At 41.0% G+C, this 20,344-nt stretch overlaps 1 protein-coding gene and 1 non-coding gene across 2 annotated transcripts in view; both read right to left on the bottom strand.

Moving 5' to 3' along the window:
• Positions 1-16,922, bottom strand: part of AFG1L (AFG1 like ATPase) — a 224,348-nt gene extending 207,426 nt beyond the window's left edge. The window contains exon 1 of the mRNA XM_033234787.1: positions 16,574-16,922. Coding sequence (XP_033090678.1) covers positions 16,574-16,712 — 139 coding nt within the window. The 5' untranslated portion in view covers positions 16,713-16,922. The remainder of the gene's footprint in view (positions 1-16,573) is intronic.
• A 1,555-nt stretch (positions 16,923-18,477) lies between these two features.
• Positions 18,478-18,584, bottom strand: LOC117098229. Its single transcript, XR_004443270.1, has one exon. It is a non-coding gene; the product is annotated as a U6 spliceosomal RNA (small nuclear RNA).
• Between the last annotated feature and the right edge of the window lie 1,760 nt (positions 18,585-20,344).

The raw sequence follows: 20,344 nt of genomic DNA, 5'->3' as shown, positions 1-20,344 counted from the left end.
GGAAATATAAATCAAAGTTAAATGAGATACCATTTCACATCCACTAGGATCACAATGATAAGACAGACAGACAATAACTAGTGTTAGAGAAGATGCAGAGAAATTAGAAACCTCATACACTGCTGATGGAAATGTAAATGGTGCAGGCTTGTTTGCTGTCTAGTATAATAATGTCTCCCCCCAGGTCAAAAGTTGGGAAGGCTTGTTTACAACCCTTATAAAAGATGAGGTTTCCTAAGCTTGGGGTTCCTCAACCGTGACACAAACCTGCTGAGTCTACATCACCCACCTGGACTGATCTCTGAATAGCCCCATGGGACTTGAGGAACAAGGGGAACTGAGGCACACATAAAGCTCACATTGCCTGCTAGTCCATGATAAAGTTCTTTATCTCTGATCCAGAAGTTCCATGTCTTTTGCCAACATCCATGAAACAGTAACAGGCTAAAGTGTTATCTTCCAAGCTGGGTAAAATCTCCTGAGAGTTGTTGACATCAAGAATTGTAATTGGCATGTAATCAACAAATAATAAAAAATTTTAAATTATTAATAAGATATTTTGTGTTCTTTTTTTCTATTAGGTCTTAAAGATTTAGTATTTGACATCTGCAACACATCTCAATTTGGAAGCTAAATTTTCATTGGAAATATTTAATTTGTATTTAGACTTCATAAAATCTACAGTTGAGAAAAAGTAGATTCACTTTCCCAAGATGTTCCAAGAATATTTAAAAGTCTTCCAATAGCTGAACAGTTTTCCAATAGCAGAATCAAGTATCCTTTTAAAATTTTATATTTAACTAAAATTAAATGAAATTAAAAATTTAGTTCCCCAGTCATATTACACATTTCAAGTGCTCAGTGTCCACATGTGGCTAATGGCGATGGTATCAAAGCTCAGGTCCAGTCAATCTTGAAAAAGAACAAAGTTGGAGGACTTATACAATCAGATATTAAAACTTATTATAAAGCTACAAAGTTAGGACTGTGTGATGCTGGTATAAGAATAGACCAATGGAATAAAACAGAAGCCCACACATACATGGTCACTTGATTTATGTTAAAAGCAGCACTGTGGTAGCCCAGAAAAAAAAGATGCTCTATATAAAAAATGTTGCTGCGTCAACTGGATATCCACGCAAAGAAAAATAAATCTTGACCCTAACCTAACATCATACACAAAAATGAATTCCAGAGGTATCATAGATCTAAACATGAAAGGTAAAACAATAAAGCTTCTAAAAGAACATATAAAAATACCTTCGTGACCTTGAGGTAAGCAAAGATTTCTTAAATAGGACACACACAAAAAGATCGCTAAATTGGACTACATTAAAATTTAGAACTTCTTGGCTGGGCGCAGTGACTCACGCCTATAATCCCAGCACTTTGGGAGGCTGAGGCGGGCAGATCACCTGAGGTTAGGAGTTCGAGACCAGCATGGCCAACGTGGTGAAACCCCCATCTCTACTAAAAACACAAAAAATTAGCTGGGCATGGTGGCGCACCCCTGTAGTCCCAGCTACTCAGGAGGCTGAGGCAAAAGAATCACTTGAACTGGGGAGGCAGAGTTTGCAGTGAGCCGAGGTTGTGCCACTGTATTCCAGCCTGGGTGACAGAGTGAGACTCTGTCTCAAAAAAAAAAATAAATAAATAATAAAATAAAATTTAGAACTTCTTCAGCTAGGCACAACCCTGTAGTCCCAGCTACTTGGAAGGCTAAGGTGGGAGGATCACTTGAGCCCAGGAGTTTGAGGCTGCAGTGAGCTATGACTGCATCACTGCACTCCGGCCTGGACGACAGAGCAAAACGCCATCTCTAAAAAAATTAAAATTAAATAAGTAAAATAAAATTTGGAGCTTCTGTTCATGAAAAGACTCCATTAGCAATGAAAATGCTAAATTGGACATAGTGGCTCGTGCCGGTAATCCCAACACTTTGAGAGGCCAAGGTGGGAGGATAGCTTGAGGCCAGGAGTCTAAGAACAACCTGGGCAACATAGAGAGATGCTGTCTGTATAAAAAATTTTAACAATTAGCTGGGTGTGGTGGCGCATGCCTGTCGTCCCAGTTACTTGGGAGGCTGAGGTGAGAGGACTGCTTGAGCCCAGGAGGTCCAGGCTGCAGTGAACCATGATTGTACCACTGCACTCCAGCCTGGATGACACAGAGAGATGTAATCTCAAAAAAAAATTTTTTTAATGAAAAAGCTGGCCTTACACCACTTACAAGGTAAGAGACAAATGAAAAAATAAAATTAAAAAGTAAGCTACAAACTGGGAGAAAATACTTGCAATCTATGTATCTGACAAAGAACTACAACTCATTAAGAAACAATGTGCATGTCACAAAAGAGCCTATCCCAATGTCCAGTAAATATATAAAAAAGTATTTAACTTCAAAATGTATCAGGGAAAAGCAAAATAAAATCATAATGAGATATCAGTACACACTTATTAGAGTGACTAAAATCAAAAAGAATACCAGTTGTTGGTGAGGATGCATAGTAACTGAAATCTCACACACTGCTAATGGAAAGATACACTGATATAACCATTTCAGAAAACTGGCCTTGTCTACTAAACCTGAACATATGTATAAAACATGATCCAGAAATTCTATTATGTGGTATCTGCCCAATAGAAAGCATACATATATGCACCAAAGATATGTACAAACATATTCATAGCAGTACTATAGGCCTGGACAATATGGTGAGACCCCATCTCTACAAAAAATACAAAAATTAGCCAGGCGTTGTGCTGCTCGCCTGTAGTCTCAGTTACTCAGGAGACTGAGGTGGGAGGATCACTTGAACCTGGGAGGTTTAGGTGGCAGTGAGCTGTGATCACACCACTGTACTCCAGCCTGGGCGACTGGGCAAAACCCTGTTTCCAAAAAAAAAAGAAAAAAGAGGAAAGAAAAAAGAAAAATTAAAGTTCACAGCAGTTGTCTTTTCTGTATTTTCTACTGTAAACATGATGTAGTATTTTTATAATTAAAAGTAATTTACTTTTAGGCCATGTGCAGTGGCTCACGCCTGTAATCCTAGCACTTTGGGAAGCCAAGTTGGGCAGATCATGACGTCAGGAGTTCTAGACCAGCCTGGCCAACATTGTGAAACCCCTGTCTCTACTCAAAATGCAAAAGTTAGCCAGGCATGGTAGCATGTGCCTGTAATCCCAGCTACTCAGGAGACTGAGGCAGGAGAATCTCTTGAACCCAGGAAACAGAGGTTGCAGTGAGCTGAGATCACACCATTGCACTCCAGCCTGTGTGACAGAGCAAGACTCCATCTCAAAAAAGAAAGAAAGAAAAAAAAGTAATTTATTTTTAAATAGAAAAAATATTAAATCAAATACAAACAGGAGAGACCTGTTTTAATAACTCTAAGAGTTGCAAGTAAGATATGAATGTGACCTGACCACCAAAAGTTAATGCAACAGGACACAGAAAAGGTAACCTACAACAGGACTCTAGGCTGACCGTATTTGAAGGAATATATTGTGATATGGGGGTCACATTTTCAGAGTGTCATTCAGAAAGTAGATAGTAATCTCAAGAAGGGAAAGAGTTCAAGGATCTAGAAACTATGTTGTAAGACTTGACGGAGAGCACAAAAGACTGCTGACATTAACAAGACACTTAGCATACAGCATCCCAACATCCTGCATGTAGCATATGGATGGCAGCAAGAAGTGCTTGGGAAATGAGTGAATGAATAGGAGAAATACAATAAGCCTTTAATGTTTTAAAGGTGATTAAATGGAATTGAGACAAGGTGGCACTCAATAATTTGATAAATAATGAGTAAATGAGTAAATAAATGAATGAAATATTATCAGTCTTGATATGTTAAAAGAACGGTCACACATGGAATCAGTATTAGTGTTGTATACACTGCACCTGAGGAAAAATTCAAGCTGAATGGGGAGAAGTTACATAAATGCTCAAATTTCATCCTACTTAAGAGTTTTCTCAAAATTAAGGCTATCCAAAAATCAATAGGATGCCTCAAAAAGAAGCAGCTAAGGCAGAAGCTACATGTCTAACATTGTTTGACTATATGACCCAGAGGCCCTCTGTAGCGCTAATACTCTATGCTTCTATGAAATGCCATCTTGAGGATGGGCACAGTGGCTCACATTTGTAATCCTAGCCTTTTGGGAGGATGAGGTGGGTAGATAATCTGAGGTCAGGAGTTCAAGGCTAGCCTGGCCAATATGGCAAAACCCCATCTCTACTAAAAATACAAAAATTAGCCAGGTGTGGTGACAGTTGCCTGTAGTCCCAGCTACTCAAGAGGCTGAGGCAGGAGAATCACTTGAACCTGGGAGGCAGAGAATACAGTAAGCCAAGATCGCACCACTGCACTCCAGCCTGGGCAACAGAGCACAACTCTCAAAAAAAAAAAAAAAAAAAGTCATCTTTAGATCTTGCTGTCCAACAAATAATTCACAATCACCAATCACTCCAGTTCCTTTTGAAACCAGTATCCATTTCTTACTAAATGAAGATAGTTTACCTGCATAGTATAAATCAAATTTCAACAGCTTTCTTTGAAACATAATGGCAAAAGAAGTACTTCATAGCCTGATGTGGTAGCTCACAACTGTAATCCCAGCAATTTGGGAAGCTGAGGCGGGCACAGTACTTGAGCCCAGAAGTTCGAGACCAGCCTGGGCAATATGCTGAAGCCCTGCCTCTACCCCCACCCAAAAAAATTATAAAGTAGATTTAGAGGTTCAAGGAAAAAAATACAAAAATTAGCCAGGCATAGTGGTGGTGGCTTGTGCCTGTGGTCCCAGCTACTCGAGAGGCTGTCAGGAGGTTCACAAGAGCCCAGAAGGTTGAGGCTGCAGTGAGCCGTGATCATGCCACTGCACTCCAGTCTGGGTAACAGAGCAAGACTCTGTCTCAAAAAAGAGGTAATTCATAATTTCTAAGAACCTCTAGGTGTTCAGAGTATCCAGAGGAAAGGTAGTGAAGTCCAGGAGAACAAAAACCATCCCTGGTTATCTACAGCGGCCCTTTGCACAATCTCAGAAAAATCAAAACTGCATTTTCTGGAATTCAAAGCACTGAATTCAGACTAGGCCCTTGGCCATTGTTAATATAATGAGCCTCTCCAGAATTAAAATGGCTCTAGAAATTCTGTATAAAGTTGAGTTCATTCCATTTCTACTCACTGACTAGAATCCACCACCTCTGGCATGTCATGGTTAATATTTCAATTACATACATTTATGTAACATTTCTGATAGTTTTCAAAAGACTTTCTTACATAATAACCTATTTGAGTCTCATAAATGACCTGCAAGGAAGGTAGAATTAGGAAAATGAATCTCATTCTACAGATGAGAAATGGAAATACCAAATCAAATGATTGATCCAGTACTGCAGAATGAAACAAAAATCACAATCTAGTCTTTTCCAGACCAGGTTTTATTAGTCATCTGGTATCCCATATGTTCACCATTCCTAAAACAGAACTGATCAAAATGCTTCAAAGTAACAGTTATGGAATAAAGGAGCTTCACTTCTTCACAAAGAGAAAGAAGACGGTTGCCAAAAAGAACACATGCTTAGTTAAATGAAATCAAAACTATATAAGGAATTCAGATTTCCAGTTTAAAATGTTTATCCAACTGCTCTGAGAAAAATGCACAATCAGGAAAAGCACTTTAATATTTCTAAAGGACTGGATTAAAATTTCAGCTGTAAACTTCATTACTGTAATTAGATTTTTAATGCATATTTATTAAACATCCATTTAAATACTGTGTTCACAATTATTCATGAGTTATTTGTACATTTGTGTTGATTTTAACAAACTGTAAACAGTGGCCACTGACCAGAAATGTTCTCCTGCAATGACAGAAGCCCATACTAAGGTCATTGGCAGCCCATTTTATGCTCTATTATGTTCTAATTATACCCAAAAGATAAATATTCAGTTGCTTTTTTGAAAACTGCAGTGGTCATCAATGACCCAAAAAGTCAGACTTACCATTGACATTAAAGACCTATGTTTCATTCTGTGATGAATAAACAAAGTACAGGACAGAAGAAAATCAAATCTTAATTAAACTCTTTCTTTAGAAAAACAACATAAGCCATCATCAAGGAATGCATTGCAAGATGATTTACTTTATTTATAAAAGGCTGAGTTAGGGGCTTTAAAAGGGTGCTTTTGATTTAAATAGAAAAATTATGAAAATTAAAACTAAATGCTTTCTGGTTATCATTCTTTTCCTTCAGAAGCTAGTTAATCTTAAATGTGCCAATGTGTATAACTTCACAAAAGGAAAAAAATAGTACTTTAAATTTCATGATAACAAATCAGTAAAATAATGCCTAAAAATCTGAATAAAGCTATTCTGAGGCATGGCCCAGCATACTGAGTAACTCCTTAATATTCACCCTGTTCACATACTATTTAATAAAGACATCTAAGGGATCTAATTTTTTTCAAAAGATTTTTAAACCCATTCATTTGTTATGTTAGTTCAAATTTTATACACACACACATGTAAATGAGAATTTCAAAATGGAATCCATAGGAGTTGCATTTAAATTATATTATGAAGAAATGGAAGAACGAATTACATGTTCAGGCTTAAAAACTTGTTGAAAACTGCCACCTAGTCAAGAGTATGGATAGATAACATATTGATAGAGTAGCTTCTGGGATGGGAGCAATGAAGAGAAGAAATAAAAAGGATAAGCAGGATGGTAAAAGGAGATTATGAAAGAGATTCTGGAGATTAAAGTATCAGGTATCTCCAGGCAAGGAGTAGAAATGGTCCTCAATAGAGAACCTTGGGCAAGGGAAGCAAAAGACAGCAGGAAGAGCTAGCATCCATAACGCTTTTAGGAGAGAAGATAGAGCTAGGTGGGGTAGAGCACACCTGAAGTCTACTACTGGAGACTGGGGTTGTAGGATCACTTGAGCTCAAATTAGAGACCAGGCTGGGCATGGTGGCTCATGCCTGTAATCCTAACACTTTGGTAGGCCAAGGCAGGAGAAAAGCTTGAGCCCAGGAGTCCAGATCAGTGCAAGCAACATAGTGAGACTGTGTCTCTAATTTAAAAAGAAAAGAAAAAAAAGCCAGGCGTGGTGGCTCACACCTGTAATCCCAACACTTTGTAAGGCAGATCACTTTAGATCAGGAGCTCGAGACCAGCCTGGCCAACATGGCAAAACCCATCTCTACTAAAAGTACAAAAATTAGCCGGGTGTGGCAGCTCACACCTGTAATCCCAGCTACTCAGTAAGGCTGAAGCACAAGAATCACGTGAACATGGGAGACGGAGGTTGCAGTGGGTGACAGAGCGAAACTCCAATTTCCAGAGTCAAGGAAACTTATCTTTTGAGCTACTGACAGCTTTTAACAATTAAGTATACTCCTGTAAACAAAATTTGGAGCACAATTTTTTCTCTCTACCTGATTTCTCCAGAACTTGAAAACAATTAGTGAGTATCTTAACTTACGGCAATAGTTATTTGCTTAAGTGCAATAATAATCTGTTTTCATTTGTAACGGCACAGTTGGAGAAACTGGTTATTTTACCAAGGTTTTGACTGAAGTGGTGTGCTTTCCTTTAAGGAATCAAATGACCTACAGAGCCAATAAAAGCTCCTTTGGAAACTGGCCTCATATCTTGTCTACACAGTCCCTACACAGGGTTCCTGATTTGTAGTAAGTAAATAAGTATTAAGTACAGGCCCAGGAGCCCCAAGTTATCTTGGAACCTCAAGAGAAGAGGTATTTACTCAACTCATAGGTATTTGAGGGTACAAACCCATGGCTGGGCTCAGCTTTTATAAAAAAAAAGTCTTATCTGAGATTCCTTCTATGGAACAGAGTTCCATCAAAGCCAATTTTAAAAGCCTATGTGAAAAATATTTATTTTTCCTGTACTTCATACAAATATCAGGCCAAGTATAATAAAGCAAATCGGTCTTACCATGATCTGTCTTTAGTAAAAATGGGAGACTAGAGAGAAAAATTATGTTTCAAGACCTATGGTATAATATGGTTATTAAATTCTTGTCTAGGGCTGGGAGTGATGGCTCACGCCTGTAATTCCAGCACTTTGGGAGGCCAAGGTGGGCAGATCACCTGCAAGGGTTTGAGACCAGCCTGGCCAACATGGTGAAACCCTGTCTCTACCAAAAATACAAAAATTAGCAGGGCATGGTGGTGGCATCTGAAATCCCAGCTACTCAGGAGGCTGAGGCAGGAGAGTCACTTGAACCTGGGAGAGGGAGGTTGCAGTGAGCTGAGATCATGCCAATTGCACTCCAGCCTGGGCAACAGAACAAGATTCTGTCTCAAAAACAAAAATATATATAGTCTCATCAGTTGTTTTTAAGTTTTTTCTGCAATTTAGACTGATTCTGCTCATTCTTATAAATCAATCAGTGATCTCTGGTTGCTGCTCAGAAGAAACAAGAGGGATGGGTAATGTAAAAATCTGGATCAATATGCTAATCTTGGGCACATACTGGAATCAGCTTAGCAACTCCACATCAGCTTGGTTCCAATAGTTGCCCAGTTCATGGAAAGCCTTCTAAGTTCCTTTACTTGGGATTATTTTATTTATTTTACCTGTTATGGAATATATTGCTACTGTACTCTTTGTGAAGGAATGCAGGATAAGCTTACTCAATGTTCTCTTAAATTGAACAGTTATTAATCTTCCAGATATCACCTTTTGTCAGAACTCAAAAGTTATGAGTGGCCCTCGCCATATCAACGCTTTCTGACTGAGCTCCTCTCTACCCTGAATACAAGAGACCCTAATAGTTAGGCAGGAATAGCATTGCCCCTATTCAGCCTCAAGAAGTTGCAGAAGATGGATCTTTGTTTCTCTTCAACCCTTAGGATTAAGGGTTTCCTTGTAAAAGGGAGTAGGGGAAATGTCAGAGGTGTTTGAACTCGAGCAACTCCATTTTGAAGAAGGGCTGGGTAAAATAAGTCTGAGACTTGGTGGGCTGCATTCCCAGGAGGCTAAGGCATTATTAGTCACAGGATGAGACAGGAGGTTGGCACAAGATACAGGTCAAAAAGACCTTGCTGATAAAACAACTTGCAGTAAAGAAGCCAGGCAAAACCAAGATGGTGACGAGCGTGACCTCTGGTTGGCGTCACTGCTACACTCCCGCCAGCACCACGACAGTTTACAAATGCCTGGCAATGTCAGGAAGTTACCCTATATGGTCTAAAAAAAGGATGCATGAACAATCCACCCCTGGTTTAGCATATAATCAAGAAATAACCATAACAATGGACAATCAGCAGCCCTTGGGGCTGCTCTGTCTATGGGGTAGCCATTCTTTCATTCTTTTACTTTCTTAATAAATTTGCTTTCACTTAAAAAAAAAGAAATAAATAAATAAACCCCACAAAATTCAAGACCAGCCCAAGCAACAGAGTGAGACTTGGTCTTAAAAAAAAAAAGAAAGAAAGAAAACAAGTGTTGAATATACTCAGCCAGAAGTGGAATGACTTTTTTTCTTTTTTTTTGAGACTGAGTTTCAATCTTGTCACCCAGGCTGGAGTGCAATGGAGGTGGTCTCGGCTTACTGCAACTTCCACCTCCAAGGTTCAAGCAATTCTCCTGCCTCAGCCTCCCAAATAACTGTAATTACGGGCATGCGCCACCACACCTGGCTAATTTTGTATTTTTAGTAGAGACAGGGTTTCACCACGTTGGCCAGGCTGGTCTTGAACTCCTGGCCTCAGGTGATCCACCCACCTCGGCCTCCTAAAGTGCTGGAATTACAGGCGTGAGCCACGGCGCCCAGCTCTAAATGACTTTTTTGTCAGAGAACTTACAGAGCATATCACTGCACCAGGTCCTAGGCTGAACTACCAATTTCTGGACTCTGACATCTATTATTTTTGTGGTACTTCTTGTGAAAAGACAAATCTGAAAGTAGTCATATCCTATTTAAATATTCGCCATTTACTTAAAGAGAATAAAGCTCTTGAAGTATAAAGCAGTGCTAATCTACAGTAAATCAATAATCCATTCTAGGCCTCTGAATTTTCTTTTTATCAGTTCTACTTTTGGGCACACCCTACTATACCTCCTCCTCCCTCCACCCCAGAACTACATCCAGGGTACTAGCTATGCCTAAGTAGTAAGCTATGCTATACTTTAAAAAAATAATGATCTATAAAATCCTCCATTATCATAAAGATAATCAGTCTCAGGAATAGACATGACCTTCTTTTCTAATACAATAAATATTAACAAAAATCCAAGAAACATGAAATAAGTTTCACATAAAGATATTCATCTAATTGGATAATAAAAAGTTAAGTTCAAGCCAGGCGTGGTGGCTCACGCCTATAATCCCAGCACTTTGGGAGGCCAAGGTGGGCGGATCACGAGGTCAGGAGATCAAGACCATCCTGGCTAACACGCTGAAACCCCATCTCTACTAAAAATACAAAAAATAAGCTGGGCGTGATGGCGTGCACCTGTAGTCCCAGCTACTCAGGAGGCTGAGGCAGAAGAATCGCTTGAACCTGGGAGGCGGAGGTTGCAGTGAGCCGAGATCGCTCCACTGCACTCCAGCCTGGACAACAATGAGATTGCATCTCAAAAAAACAAACAAACAAAAAAAGCAAGTTCAGATGCTATAACCAGTGAGTGTTAAGGGAAACAGAAAATAAGTCCAAAGACTATTTTCTTAACTAGTAATATGTACTACTAATAAATTGTACCTTGGCAAGTAATATGTAAAAGTAAAAGAGAAACAAAATATGTATAAATGTATAAATAAAAAATAAACTATACCAATTCATATGGCTGAGGAGGGTTAGTTCTACTCACATTAATACCTAATCGGGGGGTGGGCCTGGTGGCTCAAACCTGTAATCCCAGCACTTTGGGGGGTCAAGTTGGGCAGATCACCTGAGGTCAGGAGTTCAAGGCCAGCCTGGCCAACATGGCGAAACCCCATCTCTACTAAAAATACAAAAAAACTAGCTGGGCAGTGGTGGTGCATGCCTGAAGTCTCAGCTACTTAGGAGGCTGAGACAGGAGAATCACTTGAACCCAGGAGGCAGAGGTTGCAGTGAGCCAAGATCACACCATCGCACTCCAGCCTGGGCAACAAGAGCGAAACTCCATCTTAAAAGAAAAAAAAAAAAAACCCTAATAGGGAATAAACTCCTGTGTACATATACTGAAGATATTATGGAGTTAAATATGAATCATCATTTAATACAGGCACCTAAAAATATAATATTGTGATATTGTCAGCATAATAAAAAGAAATCACAAGATGTGATCCTCATATTACCTTGCTTCTATGAAATACATTTAATTTCTAAGGTTAGCTTAAAGAAAAGGGATTTCAGATATGCTAATTTTTAGGTTTTAGAAAACCTATAAACATTTCCCTCCCTGGCTCCTCTCCTAAGACCACTCTATGAGGCCCCCTTCTTCTGCTCACAAAATGGCAAGTTTCCTCAAGCACTAGCCCTTAGCTTTTGCTTTTTCTTTTATTTTCTCTTCTTTTTTTAGAGACAGGGTCTCATTATGTTGCCCAGGCTTGTCTCAAACTCCTGGTCTCAAGCAATCCTCCTGCTTTGGCCTCATGAATAGCTGGGATTTCAGGCACAAGCCACAGGCTCTTTTCATCCTACACATATATTCCCAGGCTCATTCTTCTATTTTCATGGCTCCCAGTATCTCATATTTTCTTTCTTAGTCTCAGACCCCCAAGTGTCCTACAACTAACTAGACTTATTTACCTGGAACTATAAAAAATGCCTCAAATTTAACAAGCCCCAAACTGAATCTCCCTCTAAAATTCTTTGGCCCTACCATTTTGTTTCATTTTTGTTTTGTTTCTTTTGATTAAATTGCCCAAACTCAGAAACCTAAATTGCTTTTTTATTGTTTTACTTTTTACTTATTATGTCATTATGTCACGTGCAATAGGAAACCTAAATTTACCTTCACTCCTTCCTTTCCTTGTCTCTTCCAAGTATGTCCAAGTATGTTAATATTTTATTCTATTCTATTCTATTTTATTATTTTGAGACGGAGTCTGGCTCTGTCCCCTAGGCTGGAGCACAGTGGTGTGATACTGGCTCACTGCAACCTCCGCCTCCTGGATTCAAGCGATTCTCCTGCCTCAGCCTCCCAAGTAGCTGGGATTACAGGCATGCACCACCACGCCCAGCTAATTTTTGTATTTTTAGTAGAGACGAGGTTTCACCATGTTGGCCAGACTGGTCTCGAACTCCTGACCTCAGGTGATCCACCAGCCTCAGCCTCCCAAAGTGCTGGGATTACAGGCATGAGCCACTGTGCCTGGCCAAGTATGTTAATTCTATCAAAGAAGTGTCTCTGAATTCCCTCCCTCTGCTGCCCTGCTCTCCTTCACCACAGCAGTAATTCAGCCCCTAAACCACTCCCTAACATTCTATCTACTTCAACTTCCTCCTAAATAATCACCCAGCTTCCAGTATTCTCCCATCCAGGCATTTCTGATCTGTTTTCCAGGTGGCCACAAGAACAATCATGCTAAAACAGATCTGATCACTTCTATTCCTGAGAAACTTCCACTAGTGTCCCACTGAGCTTAGACATCTTAACATACTGTAAGAGACTCTTCTCAACCAGATCAGCCCACCTTTACAGCTTCATCTCTAGCTGCTCTCTCAGAGACCATAAAACAATAAGGGCCATGTACAGCTCACATCCATACTTTTGCTAGAAATAAAAAATCTGGCCAGGCGCAGTGGCTCACGCCTGTAATCCCAACACTTTGGGAGGCCGAGATGGGCGGCTCACCTGAAGTCAGTAGTTTGAGACCAGCCTGACCAACATGTTGAAACCCCCTCTCTACTAAAAATATGAAAATTAGTCAGGTGTGGTGGCGGACACCTGTAATTCCAGCTACTCAGGGGGCTGAGGCAGGAGAATCACTGGAACCTGGGAGGCAGAGGTTGCAGTGAGCTGAGATCACGCCATTGCACTACAGCCTGGGCGACAGAGCAAGACTCTGTCTCAAAAAAAAAAAAATTCTTCCCCTCTCCAAGCAGAGCTGCTTCCTCCTCTGTAGTCTTACAACACTTTAAACAGGCTTAGATCATGGTACAATATGTATTAATGTTCATTGTTACATTAAAAAACTATTATAAATAGCAGTTAAGTTTGTGACTCTGAAGCAAAAACACCCAGGTTTAAAATCCAAGTTGGGGGCAACCCGCTCGGGTCCCCTTCTACACTGTGGAAGCTTTATTCTTTTGCTCTTCGCAATAAATCTTGCTGCTGCTCACTTTAAAAAAAAAAAGAAAAAGAAAAAGAAAATCCAACTTGGGTGACCATCCCTATTTATTCATCTATAAAATAAAGACAACAATTTTTATAGGGTTTTATGGAGATTAAATTATGAAACAGAAACTGCTAGCAAAATGCCTAGAACACAGAAGGGGCTCATCAAATGCTGGCTACCATAATATCATCTGCCTTTCAACGCTATGGGCTATTCGAGGGCTGGAACTCAAGGGCTGGAATTCAGTTTCATTCACTTTTCCTTCTTTTTTTTTTTTTTTTTTTGAGACAGGGTCTCATTTTGCCACCCAGCCTGGAGTGCAGTGACACCATCTCTCTCAGCTCACTGCAGCCTCAACTTCCTGGGCTCAAGTGATCCTCCCACCTCAGCCTCCCAAATAGCTGGGACTACAGGCGTGCACCACCACACCCGGCTAAGTTTTGTATGTTTTTAGAGAGGGGGTTTTGCCATGTTGCCCAGGCTGGTCTCAAACTCCTTAGCTCAAGTGATCCTCCCCGCTCAGAATCCCAAAGTGCCCAGATTACAGGCAAGAGCCACCATGCCCAGCCACGTTACACTGTACTAAATAGTAGACTTCAAAAGATGAAAAATGAAGATAAAATAGAAATGTAAACAATAAATTACCCCCCAAAAAATCAGGAAAGGGCCGGGCGTGGTGGCTCACACCTGTAATCCCAGCACTTTCGGAGGCCGAGGCAGTGGATCACGAGGTCAAGAAATCGAGATCATCCTGGCTAACACGGTGAAACCCCGTCTCTACTAAAAATACAAAAAATTAGCCAGGCATGGTGGCAGGCGCCTGTGGTCCCAGCTACTCAGGAGGCTGAGGCAGGAGAATGGCGTGAACGCGGGAGGCAGAGCTTGCAGTGAGCCAAGATCGCGCCACTGCACTCCAGCCTGGGCGACAGAGCGAGACTCCATCCCAAAAAAAAAATAAAATAAATAAAAAATAAAATCAGGAAAGGGATAGAAAATAGATTTGTAAATCAGACTCTGAATACTGAACAAAATTCCAACTAAAATTTTCCTTTTATTTAAAGATGGGGGCAGGGCGCTGTGGCTCATGCCTGTAATCCCAGGACTTTGGGGGACAGAGGCTGGTGGATCACCTGAGGTCAGGAGTTTGAGACCAGCCTGGTCAACATGGTGAAACCCTGTCTCTACTAAAAATACAAAAATTAGCCAGTGGTGGTGGACATCTGTGATCTGAGACGCCCACCCAGACTGAGGCAGGGAGAATTGCTTGAATCCAGGAGGTGGAGGTTGCAGTGAGCTGAGATCATGCCATTGCACTCCAGTCTAGGAGACAGAGCAAGGCTTCATCTCAAAAAAAATATATATATATACAAAATAAAAATAAAGAGGGGAAGGGAGCATCCTTAGATACAATTAAATGGATCTCTAACCTAACTGCATTTTCACCTAATCGTCACACCCAGAACTGGCTAAATTTTGTATATTCCAGAAAATATGAGTACAGATTAATATAGCACAGCCTTTACTTGAATTCAGAAGTTCTGACACTTACTAGCCATATATCTTCAGCAACCTTGGATTCGTGATCTCCAAATGAGGATAATGAGGAATAATAAGATAATGTACGCAGAATGTACTTAGCATATTGTATGACACGGAATAAGCATTCAGTGAATTTTGTATGTTATAATGATGCTCCTTAAATCTTAATGTTCATAAATCATGGTATATACATAGAATGGAATACTATTTTTAAAACTTAAAACACAAGGCAGTTCTATTAATATGAAATTGATATGGTATTGATATGGAATGATCTCCAAGCTACTAAATTTAAAAAGAAATTAACAATTAACAGAATTAACTGCTGTATACACAAAACAATGTGTACAGCATGTTACTACTTCTATTTTTTTAATATGGTTATCTCTACATGTATATGCTTATACATACACAGAATGTATCTGGAAGAATACATAAGAAACTAGTATCAGAGATTGCCTCTGAGGAGAAAAACTAAGCAGCTAAGGGATAGGGACAGAAGAAAGCCTTACATTTTGCCATATTCTTTCTTGCACCTGTTGAAATTTATACCATTTGCTTTTATTGACTACCAAAAATGAAAAATAAAATTCATATTATAATCCACAGCTTACACTATCGGAATATTCCATTATACATTTATTTATTTATTTATTTATAATGACTACTCCAGCAGATCAGGGGTACCCCCTAGGCAGTCTGTGGAGCCTATTCCATTATACTAAGTGCATTATGCTAATCTTTCGATAAAAACGTAAGGTGATGTAATCAAAGTTCTAGTATTAATTTCAACTGCATTAATGATAAGGGTCAAAGATTGTCATATTTTTAGCTAAATTAATCAATAAGAATCTATTTATTAAGGTATATACTTTATTAAGGTCATCAATCTATTAAGGTATATTACAGGGGTTGCTTGAATTTGAGAAAAAGGAAAACAAGTATGTGGATCAGGGAGACAATGAGAATAATTTCATTCATTCATTCAAAAATCATATTTGCATATCAGGTACCAATCATTGCGCTAAGTGCTTAGGAAACAATGACACAATGTCCTTGCCTTTGAAAAACGTGCAGTTTAGTGCGAGTATACGAATAGAGCAGTAAAACTGGCACTCTTGACTTGGTTACTCAGAATATACATTCATTCATTCACGAACATATAACAACTGAATGAAGGAAGCCAGGAAGAAGGAAAGCCCGGTGACAAAATAATTCCACTGAAGCCTCTAGTGACTTTAAAAGAACACCAAGAATCGATCCCTAAATCTGAAAATGCGTGTGGACCTTCTTTCCCAGAATCACGAGAGACAGCAGGGCCTGCAGAGGTCCCAGGCGCGGCTCTTCCTCCAGTGCCCGCAAGTCACCAGCCCCGAGAGCCTGGAAAAAGCAGAGGGTAGGGGTCCCCAAGCCCCAACCCCACACCTGCATCACTTCAAGCCAGGCACTCCCACTGGGCTCAGGTCTCTAAACGTCCCGGAGGGAAGAAACTCTGAGTCGACCTCTGACCCTCAAAATGAAAGTCACTCAGGGTCATTTCCCTCAGTGCTCAGGGCTCATTCACAGACAGTATAAAAGGTCAAGAGAAATGGAAACACCTCTTGAGGAGCCCTTAGCTTCGTGAAAGCAGAAGACATCTGGGGTAGATCGGACAGGGAGGGTGACCCCAGAGGCTTCTCCAGTAATATGCAGTCGGCTCGGACTACTCATGGCACAGTCACTGACCTTTCCAAAGGGGCTTCCCAGGGGCGGTGGCCAGAGGAGCGAGAGCAGCGGCCCGGGCCCCGCACCCAACACATCTCCCTCTCAGCGGGCTCTGTGCTAAGGGACGCAAGGTAACCAAGAGCGACCAGGAGGCCGCCATCTTGAACTCCGTACGAAGACAGGAAGAGGAAAACTTTATTGAAACCCAAGAGAGACGGTGGCAAAGTCAAATCCCGCCATGCACGCTGAAGGCTCCACCCGACAGAACCAAGGGATCAGTTAGGGAACGTGACCTCCAGTAGCCAGATAGGCAGGCTGCACTCCCGTGCCCTCCCGTTCTTCCGGACGCTGCCAGCCGGGACTACGACTCCCAGCATGCAGTGGGGCGGGGCGGAACGGAACGGGCAGCTCCAGTCTGGGCAGCCGCAGGGAGGGGGATTCTCCGCCTGGCGCTGGCGGCCTAGGAACCCGAAGTTTTCAAGGAATTGGGAAGTGATTATGACGGGTGGGCAGGTAACCACTCTTGAGCCTTTTAAGTTAGCTCACATGACCGAGATTCCGAAACCTGAATAAAATGGAGGTGACCCAGTGGGCCCTCGGGTTTTAACGCAATAGTGATGTCACTTCGTCACACCTCCCTAAATGGTAGGCCCATTTTTTATTTTACCTCCAGCGTCCAACTCATCTTTGACGAGTACCTGAAATGTGTGCGTACCGTTTTCCCTTTTCGTATCTGAGTAATATAAATGGTACGCACTCAAATGTTTTGAAAGAATGTATAAGTGGCATGGGAAAACCAAGGGCCTAAGAAGGACTGTTGGTGGACGGAGAAGTCATGGGACAGTGTATCCGAAGGGTAACTTCTCATTGATCAGCCCCAATTTGATTAAACGATACATGCTTTGAGATACTATAATAAGCGAATTAGGAGTACAAATTGCTGTCCAGAAGAGGCTGGCAATCCAGTAAGCGAGATGAATTCCAGAAAAGATAATACAGGCCGGGCTAGGTGGCTCATGCCTGGGAAGCCAAGGCAGGAGAATTGCTTCAGCCCGCGAGTTTGAGACCAGTCTGGGCAACATAGCGAGATCTTGTCTCTGCAAAAAAAAAACAAAAATTAACTGGGCATGGTGGCCTGCGCCCTGTCGTCCTAGTTACCAGGGAGGCCGAGGTGGGGTTGCATCCCGGAGGTGGAGGCTGCAGTGAGCTGGGATTGTGCCACTGCACTCCTGCCTGGGAGACAGAGTGAGTCCCTTCTCAAAAAAGAAAGAGAGAAAGCCGGGCGCCGTGGCTCACGCCTGTAATCCTAGCATTTTAGGAGGCTGAGCCAGGCGTATCAACTGAGGTCAGGAGTTCAAGACTAGCCTGGCCAACATGGTGAAACCCCGTCCCTACTAAAATACAAAAATTAGCCGGCATGATGGCGGGTGCCTGTAATCCCAGCTACTTGGGAGGCTGAGGCAGGGAGAATCGCTTGAATCCGGGAGAGGGTGGCTGCAGTGAGTCGAGACCGCGCCACGGCACTCCAGCCTGGGCGGCTGAGCGAGACTCTGTCTCAAAAAAAGAAAGAAAAAGAGGAGGGGAGGGGAGGGGAGAGGGAGCAAAATAAAAAGGGTTTTAAGATAAATTTTTAAAAAAGATAATTCAGTGTTGTGGAATCAATGAGAGAGCAGTTTGGCTGGTAAATCAAAAAGGCCTTCTAAAAGCTCAACTTTTTTTTTTTTTTTTTTTTTAAAGAGAAGTGGCCTCACTATGTTGCCCAGGCCCAAGTGCTGTGGCTATTCACAGACTCCATCATTGTGCATAGCAGCCTTGAACACCTGAACTTACATGATCCTCCTGCTTCAGCCTCCCCAGTAGCTGGGACTGCAGGTGCCAACCACCATCCCAAGCTTTAAACGCTTTTTTTTTTTTTTTTAATTTTTAGAAACATGGAATACTTCATGAATTTGTGTGTCATCCTTGTGCAGAGTTCGTGCTAATCTTCTCTGTATGGTTCCAATTTTAGTATATGTGCTGCCAAAGCAAGCACTACAAGCTTAACTTTTAGGAGATAAAGACCTTCCAAGAACAGGGAATAGAGTGAAATAAGGCAGGCAAGAAAGTCTGGAGCATAGGAAGGAGAAAGTTCAGTTGTGTGAAAACAAATGAAAAGACTACACTAAGAAGAATTCCAGGAAGTCAAGCAGTTAATCCACACTAGAAGAGGAATTCCAAAGAAACAAGAAAGAGAAACTGTAGCATGGCATAATAATTTAGAGACGTCTCTACCAACTTGGTCAAATCATTTATAGAAAAAATTATTTTGGGCCGGGCGCGGTGGCTCAAGCCTGTAATCCCAGCACTTTGGGAGGCCGAGACGGGCGGATCACGAGGTCAGGAGATCCAGACCATCCTGGCTAACACGGTGAAACCCCGTCTCTACAAAAAAATACAAAAAGCTAGCCGGGCGAGGTGGCGGGCGCCTGTAGTCCCAGCTACTCGGAAGGCTGAGGCAGGAGAATGGCGTAAACCCGAGAGGCGGAGCTTGCAGTGAGCTGGGATCGCGCCACTGCACTCCAGCCCGGGCGACAGAGCAAGACTCCGTCTCAAAAAAAAAAAAAAAAAAAAATTATTTTGATTGTATCTGTCAAAAGAAGCCAATTTACACTAACTATTTATCTTCTATCTGTAATTCCACGACCTGACATGACAAACTGTTCTTCCATACTGTGGTGATTTTTTTTTATTTTGTTGCTAATTTTTGGTGTGACACTTTGTGAAAGAACTTTTGAAAAATCTGATTGTTTCTCCCTTGACTTGAATATGTATTTATCACACTCAAAAGACTTTCAGAGAGTCTTTAGATTTCATCATGTTTGCTCCTAAAAATCACTTGCCTTGGCCAATGAAATTATCCTTTATTAGAAATTCCAACAGCTTAATAATTATGGAGGTAATATAAGCACTCATGGATAATTTAATGCCAAAGAAGACGACCTACAGGAAATTTTCACATGGTTGTCCAAGTAGACAGAAACACAGGAAATTAACTTTATTTTATACAAATGTAAGCTAATTTAGAGGGAAATAACTTAGATTAACTTAATAACTTAGATTGTAATTGATGTATTCGATTATATTATAATTGATGTAGTTAAGGGAATGACCAGAAGACTAAGTAGCCATTGTAAACCATTTTATTAAAACATTAATCCTGCTGTTCCTGCAATTCCTAAAACAAATTAAACAAAGTAACCTGAAAAAATTTTTGAATATTGTCAGGAAAACGATTTGAAATAAGTCATAAAATTATGAGGTATTTTCTTGTCCTTATTTAAAAAATCTTCCTAGAGAAAATGGCAGGTAGCTCTGGCATCTAATATTAAGTATAAAACCAAATTAAAAGAGTCTAGAGAAGGACAAATACAATGAAGGAAATGAGGAAATAAGAAAGTGGTCAATAGAAAACATACTGAGTCAGGAGATACATTTAAGCTCTGATTTTGTCACCAATTCAAGTTCCCTTTGTTTTTCTTTTCTTTTCTTTTTTTTTTTTTTTTTTTTGAGGCAGGGTCTTGCTCTGCCACCCAGGCTAGAGTGCAGTGGTGGGATCTCAGCTCACTGCAGCCATCACCTCTCTGGCTTAAAAGGGCAATCCTCTCACCTCAGTGTCCCGAGTAGCTAGGACCTCAGGCATGTGCCACCATGCCCGGATAAAATTTTCACATTTTTTTTAAAGACAGTGTCTCCCTATATTTCCCAGGCCCCTCAAATGTTCCTCCCGCCTCAGCCTCCCAGTATGCTGAGGAT

This window comes from Trachypithecus francoisi, unplaced genomic scaffold, assembly GCF_009764315.1.
Source record: "Trachypithecus francoisi isolate TF-2019V2 unplaced genomic scaffold, Tfra_2.0 Lachesis_group15, whole genome shotgun sequence".
NCBI lineage: Eukaryota > Metazoa > Chordata > Mammalia > Primates > Cercopithecidae > Trachypithecus > Trachypithecus francoisi.
Note: the sequence above shows the minus strand (reverse complement) of the source record. Positions and strands in the feature narration are given on the sequence as shown.